At 38.7% G+C, this 26,507-nt stretch overlaps 1 protein-coding gene across 11 annotated transcripts in view; it reads right to left on the reverse strand.

Annotated features, from left to right (window-relative positions):
* The window catches only part of DNM3 (dynamin 3), a 619,318-nt gene that overhangs the window by 349,963 nt on the left and 242,848 nt on the right, over positions 1–26,507 (reverse strand). For all 11 annotated transcript variants that reach the window (XM_043486187.1, XM_043486184.1, XM_043486188.1 and 8 more), the window contains 3 exons: positions 21,532–21,667; positions 19,181–19,248; positions 15,523–15,661 (listed from right to left, as the gene is read on the reverse strand). In XM_043486187.1, the coding sequence (XP_043342122.1) occupies positions 15,523–15,661; positions 19,181–19,248; positions 21,532–21,667 (343 nt within the window). The remainder of the gene's footprint in view (positions 1–15,522; positions 15,662–19,180; positions 19,249–21,531; positions 21,668–26,507) is intronic.

Here is a 26,507-nt window from a genome sequence, read left to right on the forward strand (position 1 = left end):
CATATAAATGGTAAATCATCTTATCCTGTAAGTCTGTGCACAGAAAAGAATCTACACAAATATCAATATCACAAAATGTTAATAGGAACAACCTCTTTGAATGATGGGCTTAGGCATAATTTTAATTTTTTCAACATACATCTCTGCATTTTCCAATTTCTTCTACAATAATAAAAGGTACTTTTATAAAAACATCATTAGAGCATAGAAACCTGGCTGCCTGTTCAACTCAAAATTCACAGCCCAGTGTCTTTTTATGAGATCACCAGAAACCACTACCCCTTACTGAGACTCCTAGCTGAATCCTGAGATATGTGCTCCTTAAAGGGCTTATTTCATGAATAACTTCAAGATACAAATGCAGCTTCCATTCTGAGTTCTGGAAACATTCTTCAAGGAAAGTTCTATGATCTCATAGCATCATCCTTTATACTATGAGAATATTGGAAGTTATTTTTTATGTGACCTATAAAAAGTTTCTAAGTATGGAAGAGATAGCTGATGAATGTTTGTCCTTTTCCTTGACTAATGAGAACCTAGGTGGTACATGCAGCACTAACCACTAGCATGCACTAGACCATCAGAGCAATTGCTCCTCCTCTTCACTCAGACATCTTCCCAAGCTATCAGTGCACACTTGCTTTTAATGATAGCCACACTAACAGAGAACCACACTCCTGCAGATAAGCGACTGCAAAAGCAATAGTGGCCTGCTGAGTAGGGCTGGAATGCCTATAACAACATTTAGAAAAATGGATTACAGCAGACTATTTCTAAAACACCAAAGAGTGGCAATATAAATATTTATTCAGAAACTAAATACTTGATAGACGAAGGACCCCAGGCTCATATGCAGACATCAATATGTCAAGGAAAGGCCAAAATGACAAGAGTATCTCATGAAGCAGAAACAACTAGGAATCCTCCAACCTACCGCCCTTGGCAGGGGGCTGATTTTTTTGTGTGTCTCCTGATCTTTCCAAGTTCAACTTCACCAAGAAAGGAACCTGCCAGAGCCATACTTTTATATCTATAATTGAGATGTGTTTTGTGTGTTAGTCGCTCAATTGTGTCCGACTCTTTGTGACCCCATGGACTGTAGCCCACCAGGCTTCTCTGTCCAGGCAAGAATACTGGAGTGGATTGCTATTCCCTTCACCAGAGGAACTTCCCAACTCAAGGATCGAACTCTGGTCTCCTGCATTGCAGGCAGAATCTTTACCGTTTGAGCTACAGGGAAGTCTAAATTGAGTAATTGAGATAACTGAAAGTAAATGGGCCTAAATTCTAGGTGGAACAAAAAGGAAAGAGAACACAGTAGAAGGACTGCCCTCATGGAGGCAAAGGAGGAGAAATATTGAGGGAGACATGCCGGGAGCCAACACATGAGACCCTACCCCTAAAAAGGCCATAGGGGAGAAAACCTGACGGGCAAGGCAAATAGTAGGGTCTCGTGTGTTGGCTCCCAGCAGAGACAGTAATCAGTGAAAGATCTAGGCATTACTGAAAGCCAGTAATGAAGTTAATATGGTTTCTCACTGCTTGATCTTAAAAGGTTTGTAGGAGTGTAAAAAGGTTGTGGGAGCACAAAAATCAAAATGATGATTTTAATTCCTGTCCCTCAAATGTAATAGTCCAGTTCCGATTCTTCATGATACATATAGAAAGAAGGACAAAAAACAAAAACGTCCTACTGACCTTCGAAATGACTTCTAAGTGGGCTTTCTGCAACCCATTTCATTAGCTCATTTAACAGGGTCCCTTTCACTGATGTTTGCCTGACTCTCTACCTAGCTTCAACAGATACTCAACTGATCACTCACTTCAATCCCTCACTGCTCTTCAATATCTCTTACTGAAGATGCAATCAGTTTTCTCAAATGTTTGTCATTATAAGTTTCAATATCTTTTGCTCTGGATGTTGAATTAAAAGCTTACCACTGTAAGAACACATTTATTTTGTCAGTCATCAAAATTTTAATCACATATGCCAAAATAATATTAACCTAGAAATCACCATCATTAGATTTTTATTCTTGTATTAATTACTTAAATATTCTGCAAATTGACTTATACAGGATCAAGGAATTAAGGCTTTGCTATTGGATATAGTGATTTTATATTCTTAAATTTATTTCACAATAATTCACTTAAACATTCACTGGGCACATGCAAAAGGCAGCTTTATGTCAAAGCACCTGATCCTAAAAACCACACAGTTTTGAGTGGCAGATTGATTATACAGATAATTGTGATACAAAAGAAAGATCTCACAAAAAGCAAGGAGAAACACAAAGTAGTAAGTTGTTAAATCTGCTCTGAGAAGGCCTCAGAAGACTTGATGCTTAAACAATGATAATAAAGCTTCCAGACAAAGCTGAACAACTGTTAAGTGATAAATTACTTCTAAATAGCTTATGTTGATATTATGTTGCATATTCTTAAATAATGAAGAGTCAATGGAGCAATAATACAACATATATGTATTTAGGAATCAAAAATTTAAATATATAATTCTAAGAGAAAATTTTAATTGTTTTCATTTTAATTTTAATTATGTGCAGAATTGCACATGTTCTGAGACAAAGTATTATAGTACCATCATTTTTTATATACAAAAACATATTTTAATAAAATCCAATGTTTTAAGTATTATTTAGGATAGTGTTTAATTATTTTGATGACACATCAATATAAAAATTTAATTTTAAACATGGACCACATTTTTCCCTAGAAGAAAAAACATCACTTGAAAGACATTCCTATACAATAAAAATAAATCATAAGCTTATAAAGTGTATTACATTGATTAATCAGATCATGAGAGCCATGCTATTAGGTTTCTCTTGGAACAGATACAAGGTCAGGCAAGATTTCTATACCTTCAAGAGGAACTAGTTCAGTGCCTTAAGCAAAGACTCAGGTTATTAGGTAACCATGTGTTTACAGTTGCATACCAAACATAAATGAGAAAATAAACTAAAAATAGAATAAAATTTCTTTTACGTGCATGACCTGAGTTGACTGATTTGGCTGACCTAAAGTTATGGGCTCTGTTTTGATCAAAATGCTATAAACCATCCAGTGTTGGCCGTGTACTACAAACTGAGTAGCAATAATGATTTTACTGCTTACGAAAAGTGAAAGAGAAAAAGTGTTAGTCGCTCAGTTGTGTCCAGCTCTTTTCAACCCCATGGACTGTAGCCTGCCAGGCTCATAAAAGCATACAATAGTTTCATTCTATTTATGTGAATTAAAATCTGCCCCCAAAACCCTTAGTGATTTTTAACTCATATGTAGCATAATATTGGCTTTATTCAGGAGATGAGAGAATACTTATTTGGGCACAACACATTTGTTATGAAAAAAGGAAAAACAGAAGTATTCACATTTACAAAAGTGATCACAGGTGAGGAGAAACTGTAGTACAAACAGGTCAAGAAACTGCACAAGGGTAAATTTATTGATGATTTTATATTTTAGGGGTGGACATATGAGAAGTCTAGGAAGATCTAAGTAAAGCTGGTAAAAAGGGAAAGGGCCAGAGTCCATCCAGGTGACCTTGGGTAAAGCAGTCAGAAAGAAATGCTGTTAGCTCTCCTTCTCTCTCCAAGTGGGCTCGCTCTCCAATCTCAAACCTCAAGTATTTCTACAAATAATGTAAGAAATGGTGGGGTCTGTGAAAGAAGAACATATGTAGTAATTTGGTATGTTCTCCTTCATGTTTCTGACCTTATCATTTCTTCTAAGCAAAGAAATGAAGAGAATGCTAGTGTTATTTAACAGTTGCTAAGGAGTTAAACGAGCTTCCCTTGTGACTCAATGGTAAAGAATCCACTGGCCAATGCAGGAGACAAGGGTTCGATCCCTGGATCAGAAAGATGCCCTGGAGAAGAAACTGGCAACCCACTCCAGTATTCTTGCCTGGAAAATCCCATGGACAGAGGAGCCTGGTGGACTATAGTCCATGGGGTCACAAAAAAGTCAGGCACAACTTAGCAACTAAACAACAAAGGAACTGAAACAAATGTCCAGCCTTGAGTGAAACAAAGCTGAAAGATAGAAGAGCCATTGTCTCATTAAGTTATTCAGAAAACATCTGAACAGAACTTCAGAATGGGGTTGGTGCTGGGTCAAAAAAAAATCTTAAGACAATAATCAGGTTTTCATCATCACTTCACATTGATTTCTGATAGACATTATTGAGTGGTTAAAATGGAACAAGAAAAATCATACTGAAGGCAAGAGGAAAAGCAGGGGCCAGGGTAAATTATAAATTAAGAATTAATTGCAAAGATCACAAATCTTTTAATGAATTGTGAAATTAAAAGGTGAGATTCCTATCTCTTGACTTTTAGCCAAGTCCCAGGACTGAATTTCATATGTGCATGCATGCTCAGTCGCTAGGTTGTGTCCAACTCTATGGACTATAGCCCACCACGCTCCTCTGTCCATGGGGTTTTCCAGGCAAGAATATGGAGTGGGTTGCCATTTCCTCCTCCAGGGAATGTTCCTGACCCAAGGATCCAATCCATATCTCCTGCATTGGCAGATGGATTCTTTACCACTGATCCACTGAATTTTGAATAAAACTCAATAAATGACTCAAACTTTAATGCACAGCCTGATTTGAAATCTCAGTACCATGGTCCATTAAATGGGGCATCTGGCTGTATGCAAAGCAAGTGTTTGACTGGACAGCCAACCATTAGAAGAGGTGAAATATAAGTCTTTATGTACAGATTGAAAACCAGAGCAGATCCATCCAGAGACCTAAAAAAAAATCCTATTTAAGCATGATGTTTTGCAGCTCTTCTCCTTCCTCCTACAAGCTTTCATGGAAGGTACTCAAGTGACTACTTTAGCCAACATGATAATTGCCTACCAAGTCAATGTGACATGATTCTGTATTCAATTATTGATTCCATAATTATTATTGAAAACCTGGTGTTTAGGGGTTATGACTAGAGTGATGAGCTTAACAAACCAAGTCCCTACTTTCAGGGAGCTTACACTCTACTTTCCAAGCCCCAAGTCCCTTTACTGTCCAACAACAAAAACAAAAGACGTATATAGTATAATTCATGTGATCATATGTGATGCAAAGAAAAAGTTTGCTAAGTAGATGAGTGTGTGTGTGTGTGTGTATGTGTTCAAAGAGAGGCATGTGCAGTTGTAGGTAGAAAAGTCAGAGAAAGACTCTGATCACATGGCATTTGAGCAGAGACCTGAAAGAAGTGAGGATGTGACCCATGCAGGAATCTTGAGGCAGAGTATTTCCCACACTGGGAATGAGAAATGCAAAGGCCCTGCCACCACATCTCCTTGATCTGTTGAAGAAACAAGGAAACCAGTGTAGCTGGAGTGGACTGTGGGTAGGGAGATGGGGAGGAGTTTAGAAATGAAAAGGAGCAAGATCATGCAGGTTCTTGAAAGTCATGGTTAGGTCTTCGGATTCACTTGCTTAGTTATGTGTATTCAGAGTCAGATATTTACTTACCTAACATTCCACAAAATTCAGCATTTCTTCTCACAGAACTTCATAAGGAAAAATCTTTCCCAGTATTCTAATAACCAGCTAGCATATCTTTTTTATTTCTTTGAAAAGCTTTTTTCTAAGCAGAGGAAAAAAATCAATTAATTGGTATGATGGTGATCCAAGAATGTGGCTTCCCACGAGGCCAATAAATGGCACAGTTGCTAAACTGTGGTTAAAAAAAACAAGCTGTTCCTCTCAGTGCTTCCTGCAAAGAAGCTCAAGACCCTGCAAAGATATACTGGAGAAGAGGAGGTAGAGAAAAGCAGCTGAAAGATGATGCCCACCAGAGAAATTCCAAAGTCGAGATGTCCCTGGAGTGAAGCCAAACAGCTCATAAAACTCAAAGGTCCCTGTCTTGTCGTCCAGTGTCCCAGAGACAACACTGAGAACATATCCAAGAAATAGTTGCACTCCCCCAATTTAGCTTTGTGCTTTATTATGTGAACATGCATAAATTCCATGTTTTTCAATTATGTTTATTTATGTGGCTTAAGAAAAATAAAGTTAAATATTTTACACATAAGAAATTCAACATGAGGAATTGTAAATGAAAATACTGTTTTAAGATTATAAATATATATGTATGTATGTGCATAAAAGTTTGGGTTTTTCCATACCATCTTACAGAATATATATATATTCACAATACAGTGAGAGTAACTATACATTTCAGATTGCCTGAAGCAGTCTTGGTTTACTCATATTATTCAAGTGAAAGTACTGACAGTTCCCCATTTCAATCTCAAAAATGTCCTATGTTGGCCAATAAATTATATGGTCATCTTATTTATGGGTTGTGCTAAAAAAGGGTCAAGTAAATTAAGGTGTGGCATTCTCAACCTTAATTAGGATTATTATGCTTTACAAACGACTTTAATTAGACCAATTTCAAAGTAAAAAAAGTTTAAGGTAGACATAATAAGGCCAAAAATCAAGAACATTAAATCAAGGAGTAAGGAAAATAATAGATACTTGAAAGAAAAAACCTGTCTAGATTTTTATCATTTTAAAAGGATTGGCTAGAGGAACTTGCAAGATGGCGAAGTAGAAGGACATGCACTTACTCCTTATTACAAAAATGCCAAAATCACAACTAATTGCTGAACAACCATTCACACACAAAAAAGAAAGAATTCTGGAACCTATCAAAAAGATACCCTACATCCAAAGACAAAGAAGAAGCCACAGGAGATGGTAGAAGGGCACAATCATGATAAAATCAAATCCCAGACACACCAGGTAGGCGACCCACAAACTGGAAAATAATTACACTACAAAAGTTCTCCCATAGGAGTGAAAGTCCTAAGTCCCACAGCAGGATTCCCAGGCTGGAGATCTGGCAACAGGAGGAGGCCCCAGAGAATGTGGCTTTGAAGGCCAGCAGGGTTGGATCACAGGAATTCCATAGGACTGCTGCTCCTGCTACTGCTAAGTCACTTGAGTCATGTCCGACTCTGTGGGACCCCATCCCTGCGATTCTCCAGGCAAGAACACTGGAGTGGGTTGCCATTTCCTTCTCCAGTGCATAAAAGTGAAAAGTGAAAGTGAAGTCGCTCAGTCATGTCCAACTCTTCGCAACCCCATGGACTGCAGCCTACCAGGCTCCTCCGTCCATGGGATTTTCCAGGCAAGAGTACTGGTGCCATTGCCTTCTCCGTCCATAGGACTGGGGAAAACATAAACTTTACCCTTAGAGGGTACACACAGGTGTGCACCAGGACCCAGAGAAAAAGCTGTGACCTTTTAAGAGAGTGGGCCAGACCTACCTGCTAGTACTGGAGGTGAGGGGGTTTGGCTCACTGGAGGGATAAAGACACTGGCAAAAGCAGTTCTGGTGAGTACTCATTGATGTGAGCCCTCCAGGAGGAAGCTGTGGTACATATACACCATGGAATATTACTCAGCCATTAAAAAGAATTCATTTGAATCAGTCCTAATGAGATGGATGAAACTGGAGCCCCTTATACAGAGTGAAGTAAGCCAGAAAGATAAAGAACATTACAACACACTAACACATATATATGGAATTTAGAAAGATGGTAATGATAACCCTATATGCAAAACGGAAAAAGAGACACAGAAATACAGAACAGACTTTTGAACTCTGTGGGAGAATGTGAGGGTGGGATATTTCAAAAGAACAGCATGTATACTATTTATGGTGAAACAGATCGCCAGCCCAGGTGGGATGCATGAGACAAGTGCTCGGGCCTGGTGCACTGGGAAGACCCAGAGGAATCGGGTGGAGAGGGAGGTGGGAGGGGGGATCGGGATGGGGAATACGTGTAAATCTATGGCTGATTCATATCAATGTATGACAAAATAAATAAATTTTTAAAAAAATTAAAAAAAATAAAAAATAAAAAAATTAAAAATTTAATTAAAAAAAAATTAAAAAAAATTTTTAAAAAAAGAGTATTTTAGCTAACTCAGAATAAAATATTCCTTTAAAACCAAGTACAGATTTCTTTAGCATCAGGATAACTTCAGAATATCTAAATTATTAATAAGAATTTATAGAATATCTCTTATGTATGGTTAATCATTGTATTAGGTAGCAAGGATAAGAAGACAAAAAAACAGCCCTTTTTAAAAGGAGCTTATCAGGCTGATTCATGTCAATGTATGACAAAAACCACTACAATATTGTAAAGTAATTAGCCTCCAACTAATACAAATAAATGAAAAAAAAAAAGGAGCTTATCATCAGCAACAGGAGGCATTCACCTAAACAAATAAATTCCAAATTGCAATGCAGTATCATAATTGCTATGACAGAAGTAAACACAGGGTGACAATTAGAGCACTAAGAAGGGAGTGAAGATGGAGAACAAGACAGGGTTCACAGAAGCTTTTCAGGAAAAATGATGATTGAGCTGTATCTTGAGGAGACTTTCAAACAAACAAAATCACATGTGCAAATATTAAAGGCAGGAAAAATTTTTGTGAATAAAAAAAATCACTTAGAATGGCTGAAGCAAGCAAAAAGTGACAACAGATGTAGCTGGAGAAGTATTCAAGGATCAAATGGTGAAACTAAAAACAACCATAGATTTGAACTTTCTTAAGATATAAGGAGTCATTAAATAATTTTGAAGGAACAGGCAAAAAATATGTGCACATATATTTTTTTAGCTGTTTTGAGATCTTTTTTGTTCTTTTGCTTGTGCACATATTTTTTTTATTTAAATTATTTCTTTATTTTACTTTACAACATTGTATTGGTTTTGCCATACTTTGACATGAATCCGTCATGGGTGTACATGTGTTCCCCATCCTGAACACCCCCCCCCCAACCTCCCTCCCCGTCCCATCCCTCTGGGTCATCCCAGTGCACCAGCCCCGAGCATCCTGTATCATGCATCGAACCTGGACTGGCGATTTGTTTCACATATGATAATTTACATTATCCGCTAATAGCACTGCTATTATAAACAGTGCTGCGATGAACATTGGGGTACACATGTCTCTTTCAATTCTTGTTTCCTCAGTGTGTATGCCCAGCAGCGGGACTGCTGGGTCATGTGGCAGTTCTATTTCCTGTTTTTTAAGGAATCTCCACACCGTTCTCCATAGTGGCGGTACTAGTTTGCATTCCCACCAACAGTGTAAGAAAGTTCCTTTTTCTCCACACCCTCTCCAGCATTTATTGCTTGTAGACTTTTGGATAGCAGCCATTCTGACTGGCGTGTAACGGTACCTCATTGTGGTTTTGATTTGTGCACATATTTTAGAAAGGCCATTTTGATAACAGTGAGGAGGATGAATTTGAAGATGACCAGATTAGAAGTAGTAAGATCAGTTAGCAGGTCACTGGAGTAATTTAGTTTTGTGGTTTTTTTTGGGGGGGGGGAGGGGACCTGTTTAGGACCTTAAATAAGAAGAGGAGGCAGTTGCAGTAAACTGTAGAGTAGACCATTTTGGTTTGAACCAGCAGTATAACTTTGGGAATCAACAATGTTTTAAGTGGTAGCTGAACTATGGGAGATATCATCTGGAGAAAGGAAAAGAGAAGAAAACCAGAAGCAAATTCTTGGGACTCTGGTGGTTAGAGGCAGGCAAAAGTGGATAAACTCCTTATAATAGCCAGGACATGGAAGCAACCTAGATGCCCATCAGCAGACAAATGGATAAGGAAGCTGTGGTACATATACACTATGGAATATTACTCAGCTGTTAAAAAGAATTCATTTGAATCAGTTCTAATGAGATGGATGAAACTGGAGCCCATTATACAGAGTGAAGTAAGCCAGAAAGATAAAGATCATTACAGCATACTAACACATATATATGGAATTTAGAAAAGATGGTAATGATAACCCTATATGTAAAACAGAAAAAGAGACACAGATGTACAGAACAGACTTTTGGACTCTGTGGGAGAAGGAGAGGGTGGGATGTTTCAAGAGAACAGCATGTATATTATCTATGGTGAAACAGATCACTGGCCCAAGTGGGATGCATGAGACAGGTGCTTGAGCCAGGTGCACTGGGAGGACCCAGGGGAATCGGGTGGAGGGGGGAGGTGGGAGGGGGGATTGGGATGGGGAATACATGTAACTCCATGGCTGATTCATGTCAATGTATGACAAAACCCACTGCAATGTTGCGAAGTAATTAGCCTCCAACTAATAAAAATAATTGAAAAAAAAAAGTGGATAAACTCTTGAAGGAGATGGAGGAAGAATTATGAGAAACATGAAAGAGAATACAAGAGCGGTGTCATCTTCAAAAAAAGAGTAGAATACAACTGGGAATAAGACTGCCCATTCAATTTGGCAATCAAGTCTCTGGTTAACTTTTGTCATAACTATTCCAATAGAATGGTGGGTTGAAGACAAACTTAGAGGGTTAAGGAGTTAAATGGAGATGAGAAAGATATAGAAGCATAAACTACTTTTTTTTTTTTAGCAAGAATGTTGGCCATGAAAAAAGGACAGTAATAGAGCAGAAGACAGGTTTTTGTTACTTATAAGCCAGAAGAGGCATAAATATATTTATACACTGACTTATTTTAAAATGTGATGAAGAGGGTGATGATTCAGGAAACCGAGAAATCCAAAGAGTAAGCTCCTTAAGGAGGTGAGAGTACAAGCAGAAACCCAGCCTTGGTCAGGATTAACACCATGACAGAGAAAAGGAGGGGAAGAAGAGGCATGACTGGGAATACACATAGGTTTGGGGGCTAGAAATTAATGTTCCCATGTACAGCCTCTGTTTTCTCTGTGAAATCATTATTGAAAGTGATGAGCAAAGCATCTTAAAAAGAGTGCTAAAAGTTTAACATCACTATTGTGGCAAACACGGCAAGTCACTAACAAATGAAATGCTGAAGACGATGGTTATATTATGTGGCACTAATCCACACAGATAGACAACTATCTTCAAGCTCATCACCAACCTGGGGAAAGGGGAAATAAAAGACAAACAGTAAATCTGCCCACCCTTAGTGTTTCAACAGATGGCAAAGTTAATGCAAAAGGAATTAAAGTAATGTGTGCTTAGTCACTCAGTCGTGTCCGACTCTTTACGATCCCATGGACTATAGCCCACCAGGCTCCTCTGTCCATGGGAATTCTCCAGGCAAGAATACTGGAGTGGGTTGCCAGGACCTCCTCCAGGGGATCTTCCCAACCCAGGGATCAAACCTAGGTCTCCCATATGGCAGGTGGATTCTTTACCATCTGAACCACCAGGGAAGCCCAAAAGGTAAATGTACTGCTTCTTAATGTATTGCTTCCCAGCTCCAAATTCAAGCTTCTTGCCCTCTCTGTGAAAATAATCCTGGGCCCTTAAAGTAGTTTTTCATTGCTCGCTGGCACCATGAGAGGTTTTATCAGGAGAAGCAGAGCCTGGAGAGACACTGTTGGAGGAAAAGACAGGCTATAGAAGCCTACTTCAATGCAAGGCAGTCACAGACCCCTGGTAGAGCTGCCCTCACCTTGAACAATTTGCATAAGAGTGTCTCCAGGGAGAATCCTCCCCATGGTTACCTTTTCCCTCCCAACATGTTCCAGAGGGCAGATTTCCAGCAAATTCTGCAGCATAACACTTTTCTGCCATCCAATGAGCCACATCTAGGTCTTCTTCAAGAGGTCCCAGTCTTAGCTCGGCAGGGTCCCTCTTTCCTGGGCATTCCCCTAAAGGTAGCACCTTAGTAACTGCTCCTTATAGCTTCTACTCCTATCTTCAGCCATTCTCTTAACTTTTTTTTTGAAAATTAATTACCTAATTTATTTTTGGTTGTTGCACTAGGTCTTCCTTGCTGTGTGCAGGCTTTCTCTAGTGGCGGTGAGTGGGGACTACTCTTTGTTACGGCGCACAGGCTTCTCATTTCAGTAGCTTCTCTTGTGGAGCACAGGCTCTAGGCACATCGGCTTCAGTAGCTGTGGGCTTAGTTGCCCCACAACACATGGAATCTTCCCAGACCAAGGATCGAACCCATGTCCCCTGCATTGTCAGGCAGATTCTTAACCACTGGACCACCAGGGAAGTCCTCTCTTACCTTCTTACTAGCCAATCCCTCACTACTTAAGCCCCTGTTACAGTTCATACTATTTTTCTAGTAACTATTTCCTGTTCAAATTCCTGTGTGGTTTCTCTCTCCTGATTGAACGTAGACTGATACAGTGGTCAGGAAATATAATAAAATCAGGAGAAGACAGGTAGCTTAAACAAAAAAAAAAAGCAAAAAAAAAAAAAAACAGAAGTCAGAGGTCTGAAGTCTTTTTGAACTTAAAGATTGTTTCTAGGGAGAGTAAAGGAGTGAGAAAACTGAAAGGGTGGGAGCCTGCAGCATAATTTTAGGTGTAGAAAAGAACCCCTCTTCCTACTCCCCAGCACCCTTCACACCTCACTCATAAAGTGGTAACCCACCAACATTTCTTCCCTCTTGAGAAAGTATTATGGGAGATGCCCTTGTCACTTTCTCCACCTGTGAGCACCTGAGTTATGTCAGCCCACAGCTCTCTGCTGCATGGGGCAGATGCAGTATGTCACTGCTCAAACGTGGCCTTCTCTGGAGAGGCCCATAGGTGTGAGGTTAGCTGAAACATGCTGTGCTGTCTCTGGGAGCACATCTCTCTCCACCGCTGTGGGCTCTGATGTTTACCGCCTGAAGAGAAGGCTCCCACTGCAGCAGCAAATCCCAGCCACGCTTTCCAAGCTAGATTTATCAGCAGCAAAGTAGATCCTAAACTTCAATTCTCCTTTAAGGTTTTCTACTAATTTTCCAACTAATTGAAAACCAAAAAGAAGGTAATGAGTGTTTTGAAAATCCTAGATTTAGAATTTGAGATTTCTGAAGAATCTCTTGGTAGAACATTTGTCCACCATGACAAGGACAGAAAGAGGTCATGGGAGTGGGATGCTAGGGTGGAATGAATGGAGGATCACTGGGATCATAGGTCTCTTAAGAATAGCAGCTACTGGGTGTTGGACATGATCTCTACTGAAGTCACCTGAACCGAAAGTGAGTTTAGGATGGAGAGGAAAAAATGTAAGCCAAGTTCTAAATATTTTGATGAATGCAAGGGAGCACCCAGGACTTGATGGTGACAATGAAGAGAAGGGAAAAGGTTGCCAGAGCTGGTAACACCTTGGCCTTGAAGGAAGACTTGTTATAGGAAGGTGAAGGAATAATGTTTGGAAGCCACAAATGGAGAAGTCATACCTAATCCTGGCCTTTAGATTCTTTGAGTTTGGGCCAATAAATATCCTTCAATGAAGGGAGCTGAAGGGTAAATAAGAATCTCAGGAAGAAAGCTAGGTTTTACTTAAGGCAACATATAAAATGTTTTGAGAAGACAGTATAAATATACAACCACGCCTGATCTAGAGAGCTTAATGAAAAGGGAGGTTCAAAGGGTGGAAAGCAAAGAATAAAAGTCAAAAAGTGTCCAGAAACAAGCCGTCTCATCCTGTGCCATCGGGACTGTTGGTTTTCCAGTAAGTTGGATACAATGGGAAATGATAAAAAAAAAAGATTCATACATACCATAAACACTTTATATAACTTAAAACATAAATGTACACACATGTGCCAATCTTTTGATGTAAGGCCAAGGCCTGTTCTCTGCATATGGATCTGCTGATTGGAGTTATGTGTCTTCTGTCTTACATAAACCACATCCTCCGTCTATGATTTCCAGTTTTGCTTTCTTCAAAGTGGACAGGAAACCTAAAGACACTTGGGAAATAATCTGAATGCAGAGCCCATCTAGGTTTTTATAAGTCTCTCCACATCCTTTTAACCTTTTTCTACCTACACCTAGTCCAAAGCAGAGCTTTTGTAGCTAACCTTTAAGTCATTCCAAAGCTGAGTTTTTATGGAAACAAAAGTCTTTCTTGCATTTGATCAATTTATTTACTCAATTTATTTAAATTAGAAGGACAGCTGGCTAAACAAATTTGAGGACAAACAGCACAACTGGCCATTAGAAAGAAGGCAGTCTTACTGGTGGGAGCAGGAAAGCATGGGCAACCTAAAGAGAAACTCTTGGCTGAAGAAGATACCTGTATGCAGTAACCCATGGGGTTAAATAGAGAACATGGTACCAGTTACTTCAACAAGCCAGTTCAGAGGAGACCAATACTGCACAAGTGACAAGACTGACCACATTTTGGGGTAAAGGCAAGGATATCAGGGATATGAAGTATTATTAAATGGCTTCAAGTTTCCAAAGGAACAGCTGGCGTGAAGAACTGACATAAAGACTGTTTTGTTGTTCCCCATTTACTTTTTCCTCCGTTCCTTAATGCCTATGGCTTTTCCCGTTTTAAGGAAGAGAAAAGAACACTAAGGAACCAGGTAGAAGAATAGTAAGAAAACTAGAGAAGCGCTCTGAAGCTCCGGAGCCACTTCTGGGCCCCACGCTAGTTCCACTGAACTCCTGTTCTCTTAGCATTGGCAATTATAAATTCCTAAGTTTAGCCTCTTTTCCGCTTTCACTACTTACATCTTTTCTACTGAGTTTTCCACCAGTTAACTAGGAACCAATACTCATACTCATTCTCTCATTCTTCCCACTGGTGTTTTAGGAACATTACTCACAGTAACCATACAGAAAGGGAAGGGTAACAAAACCAATGAAATCAGAAGTAAATATACTTTCAAGAAATGAAGTAACAACATTAACTGTCATAGGGCTAGGCCTACCCTATCCTAACATGATCAATGATTTCCTTCTTACATTTTTCAATTTGGGGTGTCCCTTTCATGTCCCACACAATTCCTCCATGTTCCTCAGCGAAGAGGCCCCAGATTGGGAAGTCTCTTACCTACTATTCTCCATCAATAAATATTACAAGGAGGAGAACACTGGGTGCTAAGAAAAATGGCCATTTATAGATTAGCCACCATTTACTGATAACTTACTATGTTTAATCAACGTGTTAAGTGCACCTTGGGTTTCTGACATCATCTTGTTTAATCTTCTCTGAGGTGATATTATAACTATCATCATCATCATCCCATTTCACAGAGGAATTGACAAAAATATAAGGATTAAGTATGATACTGAAGGTCACACAGCAAGTAAACAGCAGAGCCAGGATTTGAATCTAGATAAGGGCCCAGGCCCAAAGGTCCAGTTAAACTACTACACCACAATGCCCCATTCCCAGACATCCAGGTTCCAGTGGGATTCATTTAAAACTTAGAAAAATTATCTTTCAATATATACAATTTCACTGATTCCCTTGCCCTAACAATGGGTCCCAACCATGCACCACAGGAAAAATTGGTTTAGGGCATTCACTTGATTATTCTAAAGTGATGTTTACCTGATTAAGACAACAACCCTATTTGAAATGGGTGAGACCCAAATATCATGAAAGCGACTCCCACTCAATACTTTTTACAATCCTTCCCCTTGAGCAAACACAAAACCTTCATAACAAAGTGGAGGGTCAGTGAAAGAGAGACATGTAGCAGGGTAGGAAAGTGGGTAAACTGGTTGGAAAGTTACATAATCCAAACTTACCTTTTTGGTACACTTCTTGACAGTGTTGATTAATTCTTGTATTACCAGATCTACACTCTTCAAGGAAGGCCCCTTCAGCTTTACAATTTGTTTTTTGACAATTGCTTCAAATGCCATGTCTGGAGTAAACAACCCTGTCCTGGAAGTAAGAAAGAAAATAGCATGTTAGATATTTTATTTTATTTTATTTTATTTTATTTTTTTTTAATTTTTTTATTAGTTGGAGGCTAATTACTTCACAACATTTCAGTGGGTTTTGTCATACATTGATATTGAATGATAATCAGTACTCTTTTAACAATGTTTTAATTGGCATGCTACTTAAACTGAGCATGTAAAATCCTCATTAAAAAGGTACATAGTGATTAATTCTATTCACAGCATCATTTGTAATATCTTTAATACATTCTATAGATGATTAACACTACCAAAAAACAGTTTCCCAAATGTTTTCAAGGCCCATAATGTGACCTTCAATATTTAACTGTCTTTGTCTCATCTCACTCTTTCATAGCAGGACAAAGGAATGCTACAATAGAAGTGATGTCCTAAATGTACATTTCTGTTTCTAAAGTATTTCAAAAACAATCCCGTCTTGTCCTTCATGGAGTAGGAAATGATCTTCATAATTTGAACACTGAAACAGTAACATTCCTGAACTATATAACATATTCTTTCCAGGAGAGCTGTATTATACTAAGTTCAGAGGTTCCCAGTTTGAGATCCTGGGGTACTGGAGAAAAAAAAAAAGCAGTTAAGTGGAACTAGCTTGGGACTCTGAATGCCTAAATTGTGAATTTACAAAAATAACAAATGATAACCAAAGTAACAAGGATCTTTTTCATCTGGCTGGAATCAATTCAAACTGGTGTCACAACAGGGCTTTTCTAATGCTGTGCAGAAGCTCAGGGAAGCAGGTATATGCATGTGTGTGTGTGTGTTTCACAAAAAATGAAAAATGATTACTCACATCTAAACAAAAGGACAATGGGAAAAATCTACTGTAAAAGGGATCTTGAACCCTGACAAACACTATGCCCACAGATAATGCAGGCTCCAGACACTGGTGGCTGATCTCCCCATCCTAGACTCTCCTCCCTTCCCCTTATTTGATTACCCTCTCTTCCTTCAACACTCAATTTTATGGTATCTCTTTGGAGAGTTTCCTCTACACTTTCCTTTTAGCAGCCTTATTCTATGTCTCTTATTTACTTAGCACTTTGTGCCCTTCTCCATTTCTAATTGCACTGTAGTAGTCATACTATACTGTCAATTGTAACTTCTCCACTTTGGATACAGAATAAAATACATGTTGTTTAGTCTGACATTAAAACTGTTCCCCTGTCTGTCGCTAATCTTCCTTGTGGTTATTTTCCTCCTTCCTCTCATGCACACGAGGTTTCAGCCAAACCAGACCATTTGCCTTCCACAAAAATATTCATGCTAATATTTTATGCCTTTTCCTTCATCTAAGATGTTCATTTCACTTTTCCCACAATTTCAGCCTGTCCAAATCCCACCTATGCTTCAAAGGCCAGATCAAAAGCAACCACTTCCTACAGCTCGCCTTCTATAGTCCTGCCACTGACTGGGTCTTCCTTCTCTGAACCCCAGCATCTTATTTTGCACTACAGTGATATGAGCACATATTTTGGTCCTATGACTATCCTAGTAGGAAGAGTCATTAGAGCATTTATCTTTGTTTTCCCAACAAGGAGGGATCCCCTGCTCATCACTGGCACTCAGTGTTAGCGGAACAAAAGACCATCAAATCCTCACTGAGGAAAGGTGGTTTCTATTATTCAAATATCTAATAGAATCAGTTGATAACAAAACATTTTAAATTAAGTGTATTTAAAAGCCTAAATAATTGCACTAGTAGCATGTGTTATACTCAGGACATTGTGCACTTCTTATCATTTTGTGTGTGTGTGCATGCATTTTAGTCACTAAGTTGTGTCCAACTCTTTTGCAACCCCATGGACTGTAGCCTGCCAGGCTCCTCTGTCCATGCAAATCTCCAGGCAAGAATACTGGAGTGGGTTACCATTTCATTTTCCAGGGGATCTTCCCCACCCAGGGATCAAACCCGTAGCTCCTGCATTGCAGGTGGATTCTTTACCACTGAGTCACCAACCAGCTTATAGGCAAATTAATTCCAGAATAATAGTAACAGTCAATCTCTTCTGTTGGTGGACATGTAAATCAGAAATCTATAATCCTGACTTACTGTATTTTTGCAGTTACATTCAATAAATACGTAATCAGTAAGAACTTTTAAAAGTCAAATAAAAAACACTGTGTTTAGTTAAGCAAAAAGACTTTTTTGAGCCCTCTCCCAAAACACAATTTGGTTCTATTGCATTTATCAGACTAATACCTGTGAATACTAGCTCTGTCCAGCTAAAGAAAAAGACAGTTTCTATACCAAATGTCTTCTGGAGTTGAGAGAGAGGGAAGAGAATTAATAGGGAACTTAGAAATCCTGTTGATGGTTAGAGATGTTTTCTCTTTTCTACTTTATGAATGCATATTTACATATTTACCCATACTATTTGAGACTTGTAGAGTAGACTTTCCAAATTCCATAAGGATAAATTCAAATGTCACAACTCCTTTGGAAAATCACCCATCACAGGCTCACTCAGTGTGAAGTTTTGCTCTCTCAGCTTCTGTTCCCCAAATAGTCTCAAGCTGGCCCTGAGGCAGAAGCTGAGACACAACCAACCAATAGACTGGGGACCCCCTCCTTCATGTAAGATCATCATGAAGTAGGCAACCTAAGTCTTCTAACCTTGAATCAATTTAGCATATGCTCCATTACATTGTATTTAGCCCTCTAAACATGAACTCACAAAATGTGCTTTAAATTCATTTATTTTCCTATCCTAGTTCTTTAACGAAAGTAAATGAGGATAATCCCACTTTGTATGAGGAGGAATTCAGGCGCAAGTTCTCCTCCCAACTTCCTCTCCACTCTCCTTCTATATTTCTAACTCCAGTCCAAATGCAAGGCTCCCTGCTCCATGAACACATGCTGCTCTTTGTCACCTCCGTGTCTTTGCTCACACTACTCCCTCCACTCTAAGCCCCTTCTCAGCTCCTCCAGCCTCAACAATCTCTCACCTCTCACATCTTTCGGCATCGCCATCTACCCCATACACACACACATTCACATTTACACACACAGACACCTATCCTTGTTGAAATCGTTCTTGTTCTCAAAACAGGCAAGGTTTGACTTTAAAATAACCACCTTCATTAATCTTCCCCAATCTTGTTCCATATATCCAGTCAAAATTAATCCATCTAGTCTTGGTGTAAGTAATGATCACTTATGAGGAAGTCTGGCCTTTGCCTCTGAAATATATATACAGCCCTGAAGAACAAGGTCTTGTTCATCAGTAAATCCCCAACTGTCAAGAGCATGGTGCTGTGAGTGCAGACAGGGTTTTTGATTTTTCAGTGGAAAAAGACAATATGACAATACTAGAAATTATCATTGAACTCAAGCAAGAATTTCCTATTTCTTATTTTTTACTCCCACCTCTACATTCTACTCTGCTCAGATGATGAAAAGGCTACTTCACTAGCCATTTATAAACACTAATTTTTTTAGTAGCTTGAACTGAAGACAAGGAAAACGTGAAGCACTTGCCTGATACCATGTATGTTTTTGATTGCATAGCTTATTTCTCTTCGCAATTCTTTCTCATTGAACTCCATCTGTGGAAGCAAAATGAGCCACAGTTATGACACTCAATTCCTCTGAATAATAATATTGTTGAATATTTAAAAATGAGAATAACTTGACTCCGTTATTAATAAATGGATACTCATGTCTTTCCTAACCTAAATCCAGATGGTCAAGACATCTGTTTATATAAAGTTCAAGGCAACACAGAATGTTAGGGATTTCTGGGAGTTTTAGTGCAGCAGATTTTAACTCTTTTATAGATAAGGAGTGCTACACATAAAGGATGTCTTCTGTACATAAATCTGGCCATTCATTTGAAATATATAATTCTTCATTCTTTGCTGAATGTAGTAAGTGTATTCACAGACAAATGCATACATAAGTGTCACCTGATGTACAACAGTAGTCCAGCTGTGTTGAGAATTAACAATGGCTGTCTCTTCTCCCTGGCCATGTTAAGCACCTGAGTTCAAAATTTATTTAAAACAGGAAATTAATAATATTTTGCCAATCCTACACAGGATAGATTACTGTATTAAAATTTTCCCAGAAGTTCTAGGTACCTTAAATTTATTGGAAGTAGGATCAAAGTGTCATAGAGCTTAGACCTGAAAGGGATATCAAGAGAACATTTGGGTCAGCTCCTAACTTTTGAGATTTGGCCTCTCCAACCTCATTGCCTGTGCATTTCCCGCCCCCCTCACACTTTATGCCATAGAACAATGAACTGCTTTAGTTCCACACCACAGCCTTTACCACTCCTCCCTTTCTGTCTGGAAAAATCTCCTCCTCAGCCCCACCTCACCTATTCCTGCTTAACTAGCTGCTCAACCTTCTGGGCTCAGAAGCCAAGCTCCCTTACACAGTCAGGCTGGGATTCATTTCCATGGATTGTGTTTCCACAGCACCCTGTGCTGAAGTTTGTCACTTTTTTTAACACATATTAATGAAACTTTCTATCTACCCATCTGCCTCCCACACCAAGACATAAGTATATGCCTCTGTATGTGAGACAAATAACATAGTCCCTAAAACTACCTCGCTGCCTATGGGGCATTTTAAACTTAACATCTCTGAAACAAAACTCTTGGTTCATACCTGCACACTGAACTTTTTATCAGTTTCCTCATCTGATGGACACTAACATTTGCTCAGTTGTGCAAGTCAAAATCTTGGGAGTCATCTTGAATTTTCTCTTTTTTGCATTTTCCATAACAATCCAAGCCCTATTGACCCTTCCTTCAAAATCATGAATCCATCCACTTCTCTCAAGCCTCTCTGTTGAGGCATTTCTACTATAAAGCTAAAGAAGTTTAAGTTTCAGAACTTCTCTCTTGCATAAATTCCTTACAAGACCCTGTGCCTGTGTATTTATAATTTTGCATTCTTCAAGGGGGGGGTCCCCAAATTGTATAGACTTCAGGTCCCCCACAAAGTGGATTCACCCCTGCTTCAGCCCTACTGTTTAACCCATCTTGTCTCCTTCAAATAACTTTTCCCCCTTTACAATCCAACCCAGACAGTGGTCTTTTAAAATCACCAACCAAATCAGGTCACACTTTTTCTTAAAACTCTCCCTGGACTTCCCATTGTTAAATGTAAGCACTTTATCGCAACCTAGAAAGCTCTGCATAAACTGGGCACTTCCTTCCTCTGAATTCATTTTCTCCCCACTCCCCTTCATCAGCTCTGCACCAGCCTCAGGTGTTCCTCACCCGCTACACAGGTGCTTGCTTTAGGGCCTTGTCCTTGGCATCTTGCCTTAAACAACCTTCTTCCTCCAGATCCTTATAGCTGACTTCTTCATGCCATTCTGGTCATGCTTTAAGGGCTCCATAGTCAGAGAGACCTTGCTTGAACATTCCATCAAAAGTGGTTAATCTAATTCCGTTCTCTCTCATATTTCACTACGTAATAATACTTGATTTTTTTTTCTTACTTTGTCTATTTGTCAATTTTCTGTCTTTTGCCCCCAGATAGTATCTCTATCTTGAACCCTGGCACCTAAGATCACTGGTGCACAGTAGATACTCAAGAAACATTTGTAAATAAATTGTACAACAAATAAGCATCATAGGAACGTGTTAGTAGTTGTTGAATTATTGAAATACCATTAGATTCCATTAAATAAAATCAGAACCATCAGTAAGAAAATAACTTCCCTCCTGAATTTCACTACCTGAGTATGGAGGTTTTTGTTTAAAGAATTATCTTAGTCCCATACCATTCATATAACATTTTATGAACAGTTACGTAGAACAGAAAACAGAAATGAAATGAAACAAAAGGGAAGAATAACATTTGGTACAAACCTTTACTATCTCAAAAGGAAAGCGTTCATGGAATATACGATTGATTTTAGCACCACCTGAGAGCTCCAGGGTGTCTACTTGATCCCCTGACCCTTCAATTCTCTTCTCAAAATCCACAGCAAATTGTTGAACCATCCTGTAATTGCAAAAGAGAAATAAATTCAAGTCAAAGTTACAAGGCTTCGCATTTTTTCACCTGAATTTGCTATGGTTATCCCTCATAACTCTTTTCCTGGTGTTCGTAGTGGCACCTACTGGCAGAATCAACAATGCACCCGTCAGTTCTCAAAATGTAACTATATGAAATACACATGATCAAGATTTATTTCAGACATCCCATTTAAAATATATACTTTAAGTATCTGCATCATTAAATAAACATTCTGCCATTTAGCTGCAACTATAAAACGGTATTTTAGAATACTTAAATTAGAAATACACTCCCATGTGTAAAATTGATAGCTAGTAGGAAGCTGCTGTATAGCACAAGGAGCCCAGCCCAGCACTCTGTGAGAACCTAGAGGGGTGGATAGAGGGTGGGGTGGAAGGAGGTTCAAGAGAGAGAGACAGGATATCTATACACTTACGGCTATTTCATGTTGTTGTACAGCAGAAACCAACATAACATACTAAAGCAATTATCCTCCAATTAAATTTTTTAAAAAAATCATCTAAGCAATAAAACTTCATATAAAATAGTTAAATGAGCCAGGACTCCCGTGACATCACTATCACCTAGTGTTCCAACTGCTCCAGTAGAGTGCTCTCATACTTTATGAGCTACTCTCTCCCCTGACCTCAACACTGCAGACCTCATTCTGCCAGAACAATGCAAATTTCTGGCCCTCCACCCTTGCCCCTTTGCAACTAGCTCGAGCCTTGTTTTTCAATGACTCCCTAGAATTTAATAAAATTAAAACTCCTGATCCCATCAGCTAAGATTCTCCAGGGTCTGTCCCTGGATGCCCCATCTCTTACTACTCACCCCCACTCACCTTCCAAACCAACTAAAAAGAAGCTATTTGGAGGTCCCCACGAGTACCACGTCTCTACGCTTTTACACTCGTTTTCCTTTCTGCTCTGCTTATGCTTCTTTGTCTGGCTAATTATTATGTGTCCTTCAAGACAGTTTAAGCATTAGTTTTTTCAGGAAGCTTTCCATGATCCACAACTCTATCCACCACCACCACTCCCTGCCACCCAGATGAAGGACTCCTTCTCAGCTTCCTCAGCATATTTTCAGCAGAGCACGTAGCAGAGGGCATCACCATCACTCATCTATCAGTCTCTCTCCTAAGGGCATGGACCATGCATATGATTTATTATCCCCTGCTTGGCATATGAGAGGTACTCAGAAAGTTCAATGAAGGAATGAATTACCTCAATGCAGTTGGTAAAAAACAAACCGAAAAAATATGTTATGAAGAAAAAATGACTAGCTGTATTTCTGACTAGTAGGTTTAGAAAGTCTCAGTTTTGACACACTGAAGCTATTTTTAAATTCAAAATCTACTAGATTGAGAAAAAATTCAAGCCACCTAAAATCAGAATCTTATTCTCTTTCATTAAAATTATGCATGAAGTAAAAGGAACTTCAAATATTTAGGCCTAAAACTCTAGAATATAATTGGATATAGCTATGTTCATGCACATGCTAATATTAATCTAATTTTAAACACCTGGAAAGGTATGAAACATTGGGAAACCCCTGAAAATTCACCTCCAGCTACTCCATTCCCATACCCTACACCCCAGCCACATGGCCCACTAGAACAAGTTGTACCAAAGTTCACACTATTCTCTTGACTTCCTTCTTCCACCTGACAAACTCCTCCCATACTTCAGGGTCTCATTCAAGTGAGTTCACACCCTTCCTAGCATGTATCTGCTCTTTATCTGGGCTCCCTTAACATTTAATACTTACCAGAAATGTAGCATTTATCAGATTTTAACAGTTAGTTGTTTATATATCTGTTTCTGCTGCTCTACTGTGGTTTCTTCTTGAGGGTTAAAAATCTTATTCATTTCTGAATCCTCAGTAAATAGCACAGAGCCAGACATCAAATAGAATACAGAGATGTGAGCAAGGCAAGGGAAAGTAATGAAGAAAGGAAGGGAGGGAGGGAGGCAGGAAGGAAAGACGGAGCTGAATCAGCTCCCTACAAGAGAGGAATCTAATTGTGGAAAATTGTAATGAGTTCAATAGAATCAAAGAGGCAAGACCTAGTCTTTACAAAGACAACAGTTTCAGTTGAACATTAAGATGATGACCCAGGGCCTAAACAGAAATAGCTTTCCTTTCTCTGTAACTTGAAGCCTTTTAATAGGAGTTTAACCAAAGCCAAGAAGAAAAAGAAAAGATAAAGTATGAGAGAGTTAAATCCAGGAGAAAAAATTTTTCCTCTGTATGATCTTACTATTTTTTACATGGAGGAATATAAGATAATGCACTGAATATGTTACATAAATAATTTGAACATTTAGAAATCCTCCTACAAATAAAAGGAATTATGTTGTGCATTTTAAAAGCCAAATTCGGGTATTTGATTACAAGACTGCAGAGAGAGAAAGGGGCCTTAAAGAAGTGGCAAGCATCATCTTTAGAGATGGACTTCAGATATCCAGGAATGTAAGCTGGTCAGTGGGGGTCTTCTGGTGGAGAGAGACCTGGGGCAGTTTGAAGCACAGGGATAAAAGGATAGATGAGGCTGAAAGGAGCTGAAATAAGGAATGAGGGTAAAAGACATCAGGGGATGGCAATTCTCCAACAACTCTGCTATCCTAACCCAAGAACCCTCAGGGATAAATCTAATAACCCAAGGATAAGAAGAAAAGATCATGAAGGAGTAAAAAGACACTTGGCAGTTTTCACATTTGCGTATTTAAAGGTCTACATTAAAATCATTACCAAATAGGAAAAAGAAACTTAAATGTGCCCTACTGTCTGTACTTTTTTTTTTTATTAAATCCTTGATTCTCACTGCACTGAAAAATACACAGAGAGAGATGATATGAAATGACTGAAATAAAAAAGATAATAAGTACGTGTGACACCAAGAGAAACAGTTGCACAATCCAGATGACATTTTCAGCAGGAACCTAGCCTACTTTTAAAGACTAAGGGCAAACAATCCCACTGAGTTATCACTGTTGGTTTTGCTCATTTACTGAATCCAATTAGAAAAATACAATAAAACTGGACAGAGGATTGGGAATTGGTTAAATTTATAGTGACAGAATTAAGATCGACAACTATTCTTTAATAGACCCATCACAGGCAAGGAAATCGAAACCGTAATCAAAAATCTTCCAGCAAACAAAAGCCCAGGACCAGATGGCTTCACAGCTGAATTCTACCAAAAATTTAGAGAAGAGCTAACACCTACCTTACTCAAACTCTTCCAGAAAATTGCAGAAGAAGGTAAACTTCCAAACTCATTCTATGAGGCCACCATCACCCTAATTCCAAAACCTGACAAAGATGCCACAAAAAAAGAAAACTACAGGCCAATATCACTGATGAACATAGATGCAAAAATCCTTAACAAAATTCTAGCAAACAGAATCCAACAACATATTAAAAAAATCATACACCATGACCAAGTGGGCTTTATCCCAGGAATGCAAGGATTCTTTAATATCCGCAAATCAATCAATGTAATACACCACATTAACAAATTGAAAGATAAAAACCATATGATTATCTCAATAGATGCAGAGAAAGCCTTTGACAAAATTCAACACTCATTTATGATTAAAACTCTCCAAAAAGCAGGAATAGAAGGAACATACCTCAACATAATAAAAGCTATATATGACAAACCCACAGCAAGCATCACCCTCAATGGTGAAAAATTGAAAGCATTTCCCCTGAAATCAAGAACAAGACAAGGGTGCCCACTCTCACCACTACTATTCAACATAGTGTTGGAAGTTTTGGCCACAGCAATCAGAGCAGAAAAAGAAGTAAAAGGAATCCAGATAGGAAAAGAAGAAGTGAAACTCTCACTGTTTGCAGATGACATGATCCTCTACATAGAAAACCCTAAAGACTCTTCCAGAAAATTACTAGAGCTAATCAATGAATATAGTAAAGTTGCAGGATATAAAATTAACACACAGAAATCCCTTGCATTCCTATATACTAACAATGAAAAAACAGAAAGAGAAATTAAGGAAACAATACCATTCACCATTGCAACAAAAAGAATAAAATACTTAGGAGTATATCTACCTAAAGAAACAAAGGACCTATACATAGAAAACTATAAAACATTGATGAAAGAAATCAAAGAGGACACAAACAGATGGAGAAACATACCGTGTTCATGGATTGGAAGAATCAATATTGTCAAAATGGCTATTCTACCCAAAGCAATCTATAGATTCAATGCAATCCCTATCAAGCTACCAACGGTATTTTTCACAGAACTAGACCAAAGAATTTCACAATTTGTATGGAAATACAAAAAACCTCGAATAGCCAAAGTAATCTTGAGAAAGAAGAATGGAACTGGAGGAATCAACCTGCCTGACTTCAGACTCTACTACAAAGCCACAGTCATCAAGACAGTATGGTACTGGCACAAAGACAGAAATATAGATCAGTGGAACAGAATAGAAAGCCCAGAGATAAATCCACAAACCTATGGACACCTTATCTTTGACAAAGGAGGCAAGGATATACAATGGGAAAAAGACAACCTCTTTAACAAGTGGTGCTGGGAAAACTGGTCAACCACTTGTAAAAGAATGAAACTAGAACACTTTCTAACACCATACACAAAAATAAACTCAAAATGGATTAAAGATCTAAATGTAAGACCAGAAACTATAAAACTCCTAGAGGAGAACATAGGCAAAACACTCTCCGACATAAATCACAGCAAGATCCTCTATGACCCACCTCCCAGAATATTGGAAATAAAAGCAAAACTAAACAAATGGGACCTAATGAAACTTAAAAGCTTTTGCAC

Source organism: Cervus canadensis, chromosome 13 (genome assembly GCF_019320065.1).
Source record: "Cervus canadensis isolate Bull #8, Minnesota chromosome 13, ASM1932006v1, whole genome shotgun sequence".
In the NCBI taxonomy this organism is placed as follows: domain Eukaryota; kingdom Metazoa; phylum Chordata; class Mammalia; order Artiodactyla; family Cervidae; genus Cervus; species Cervus canadensis.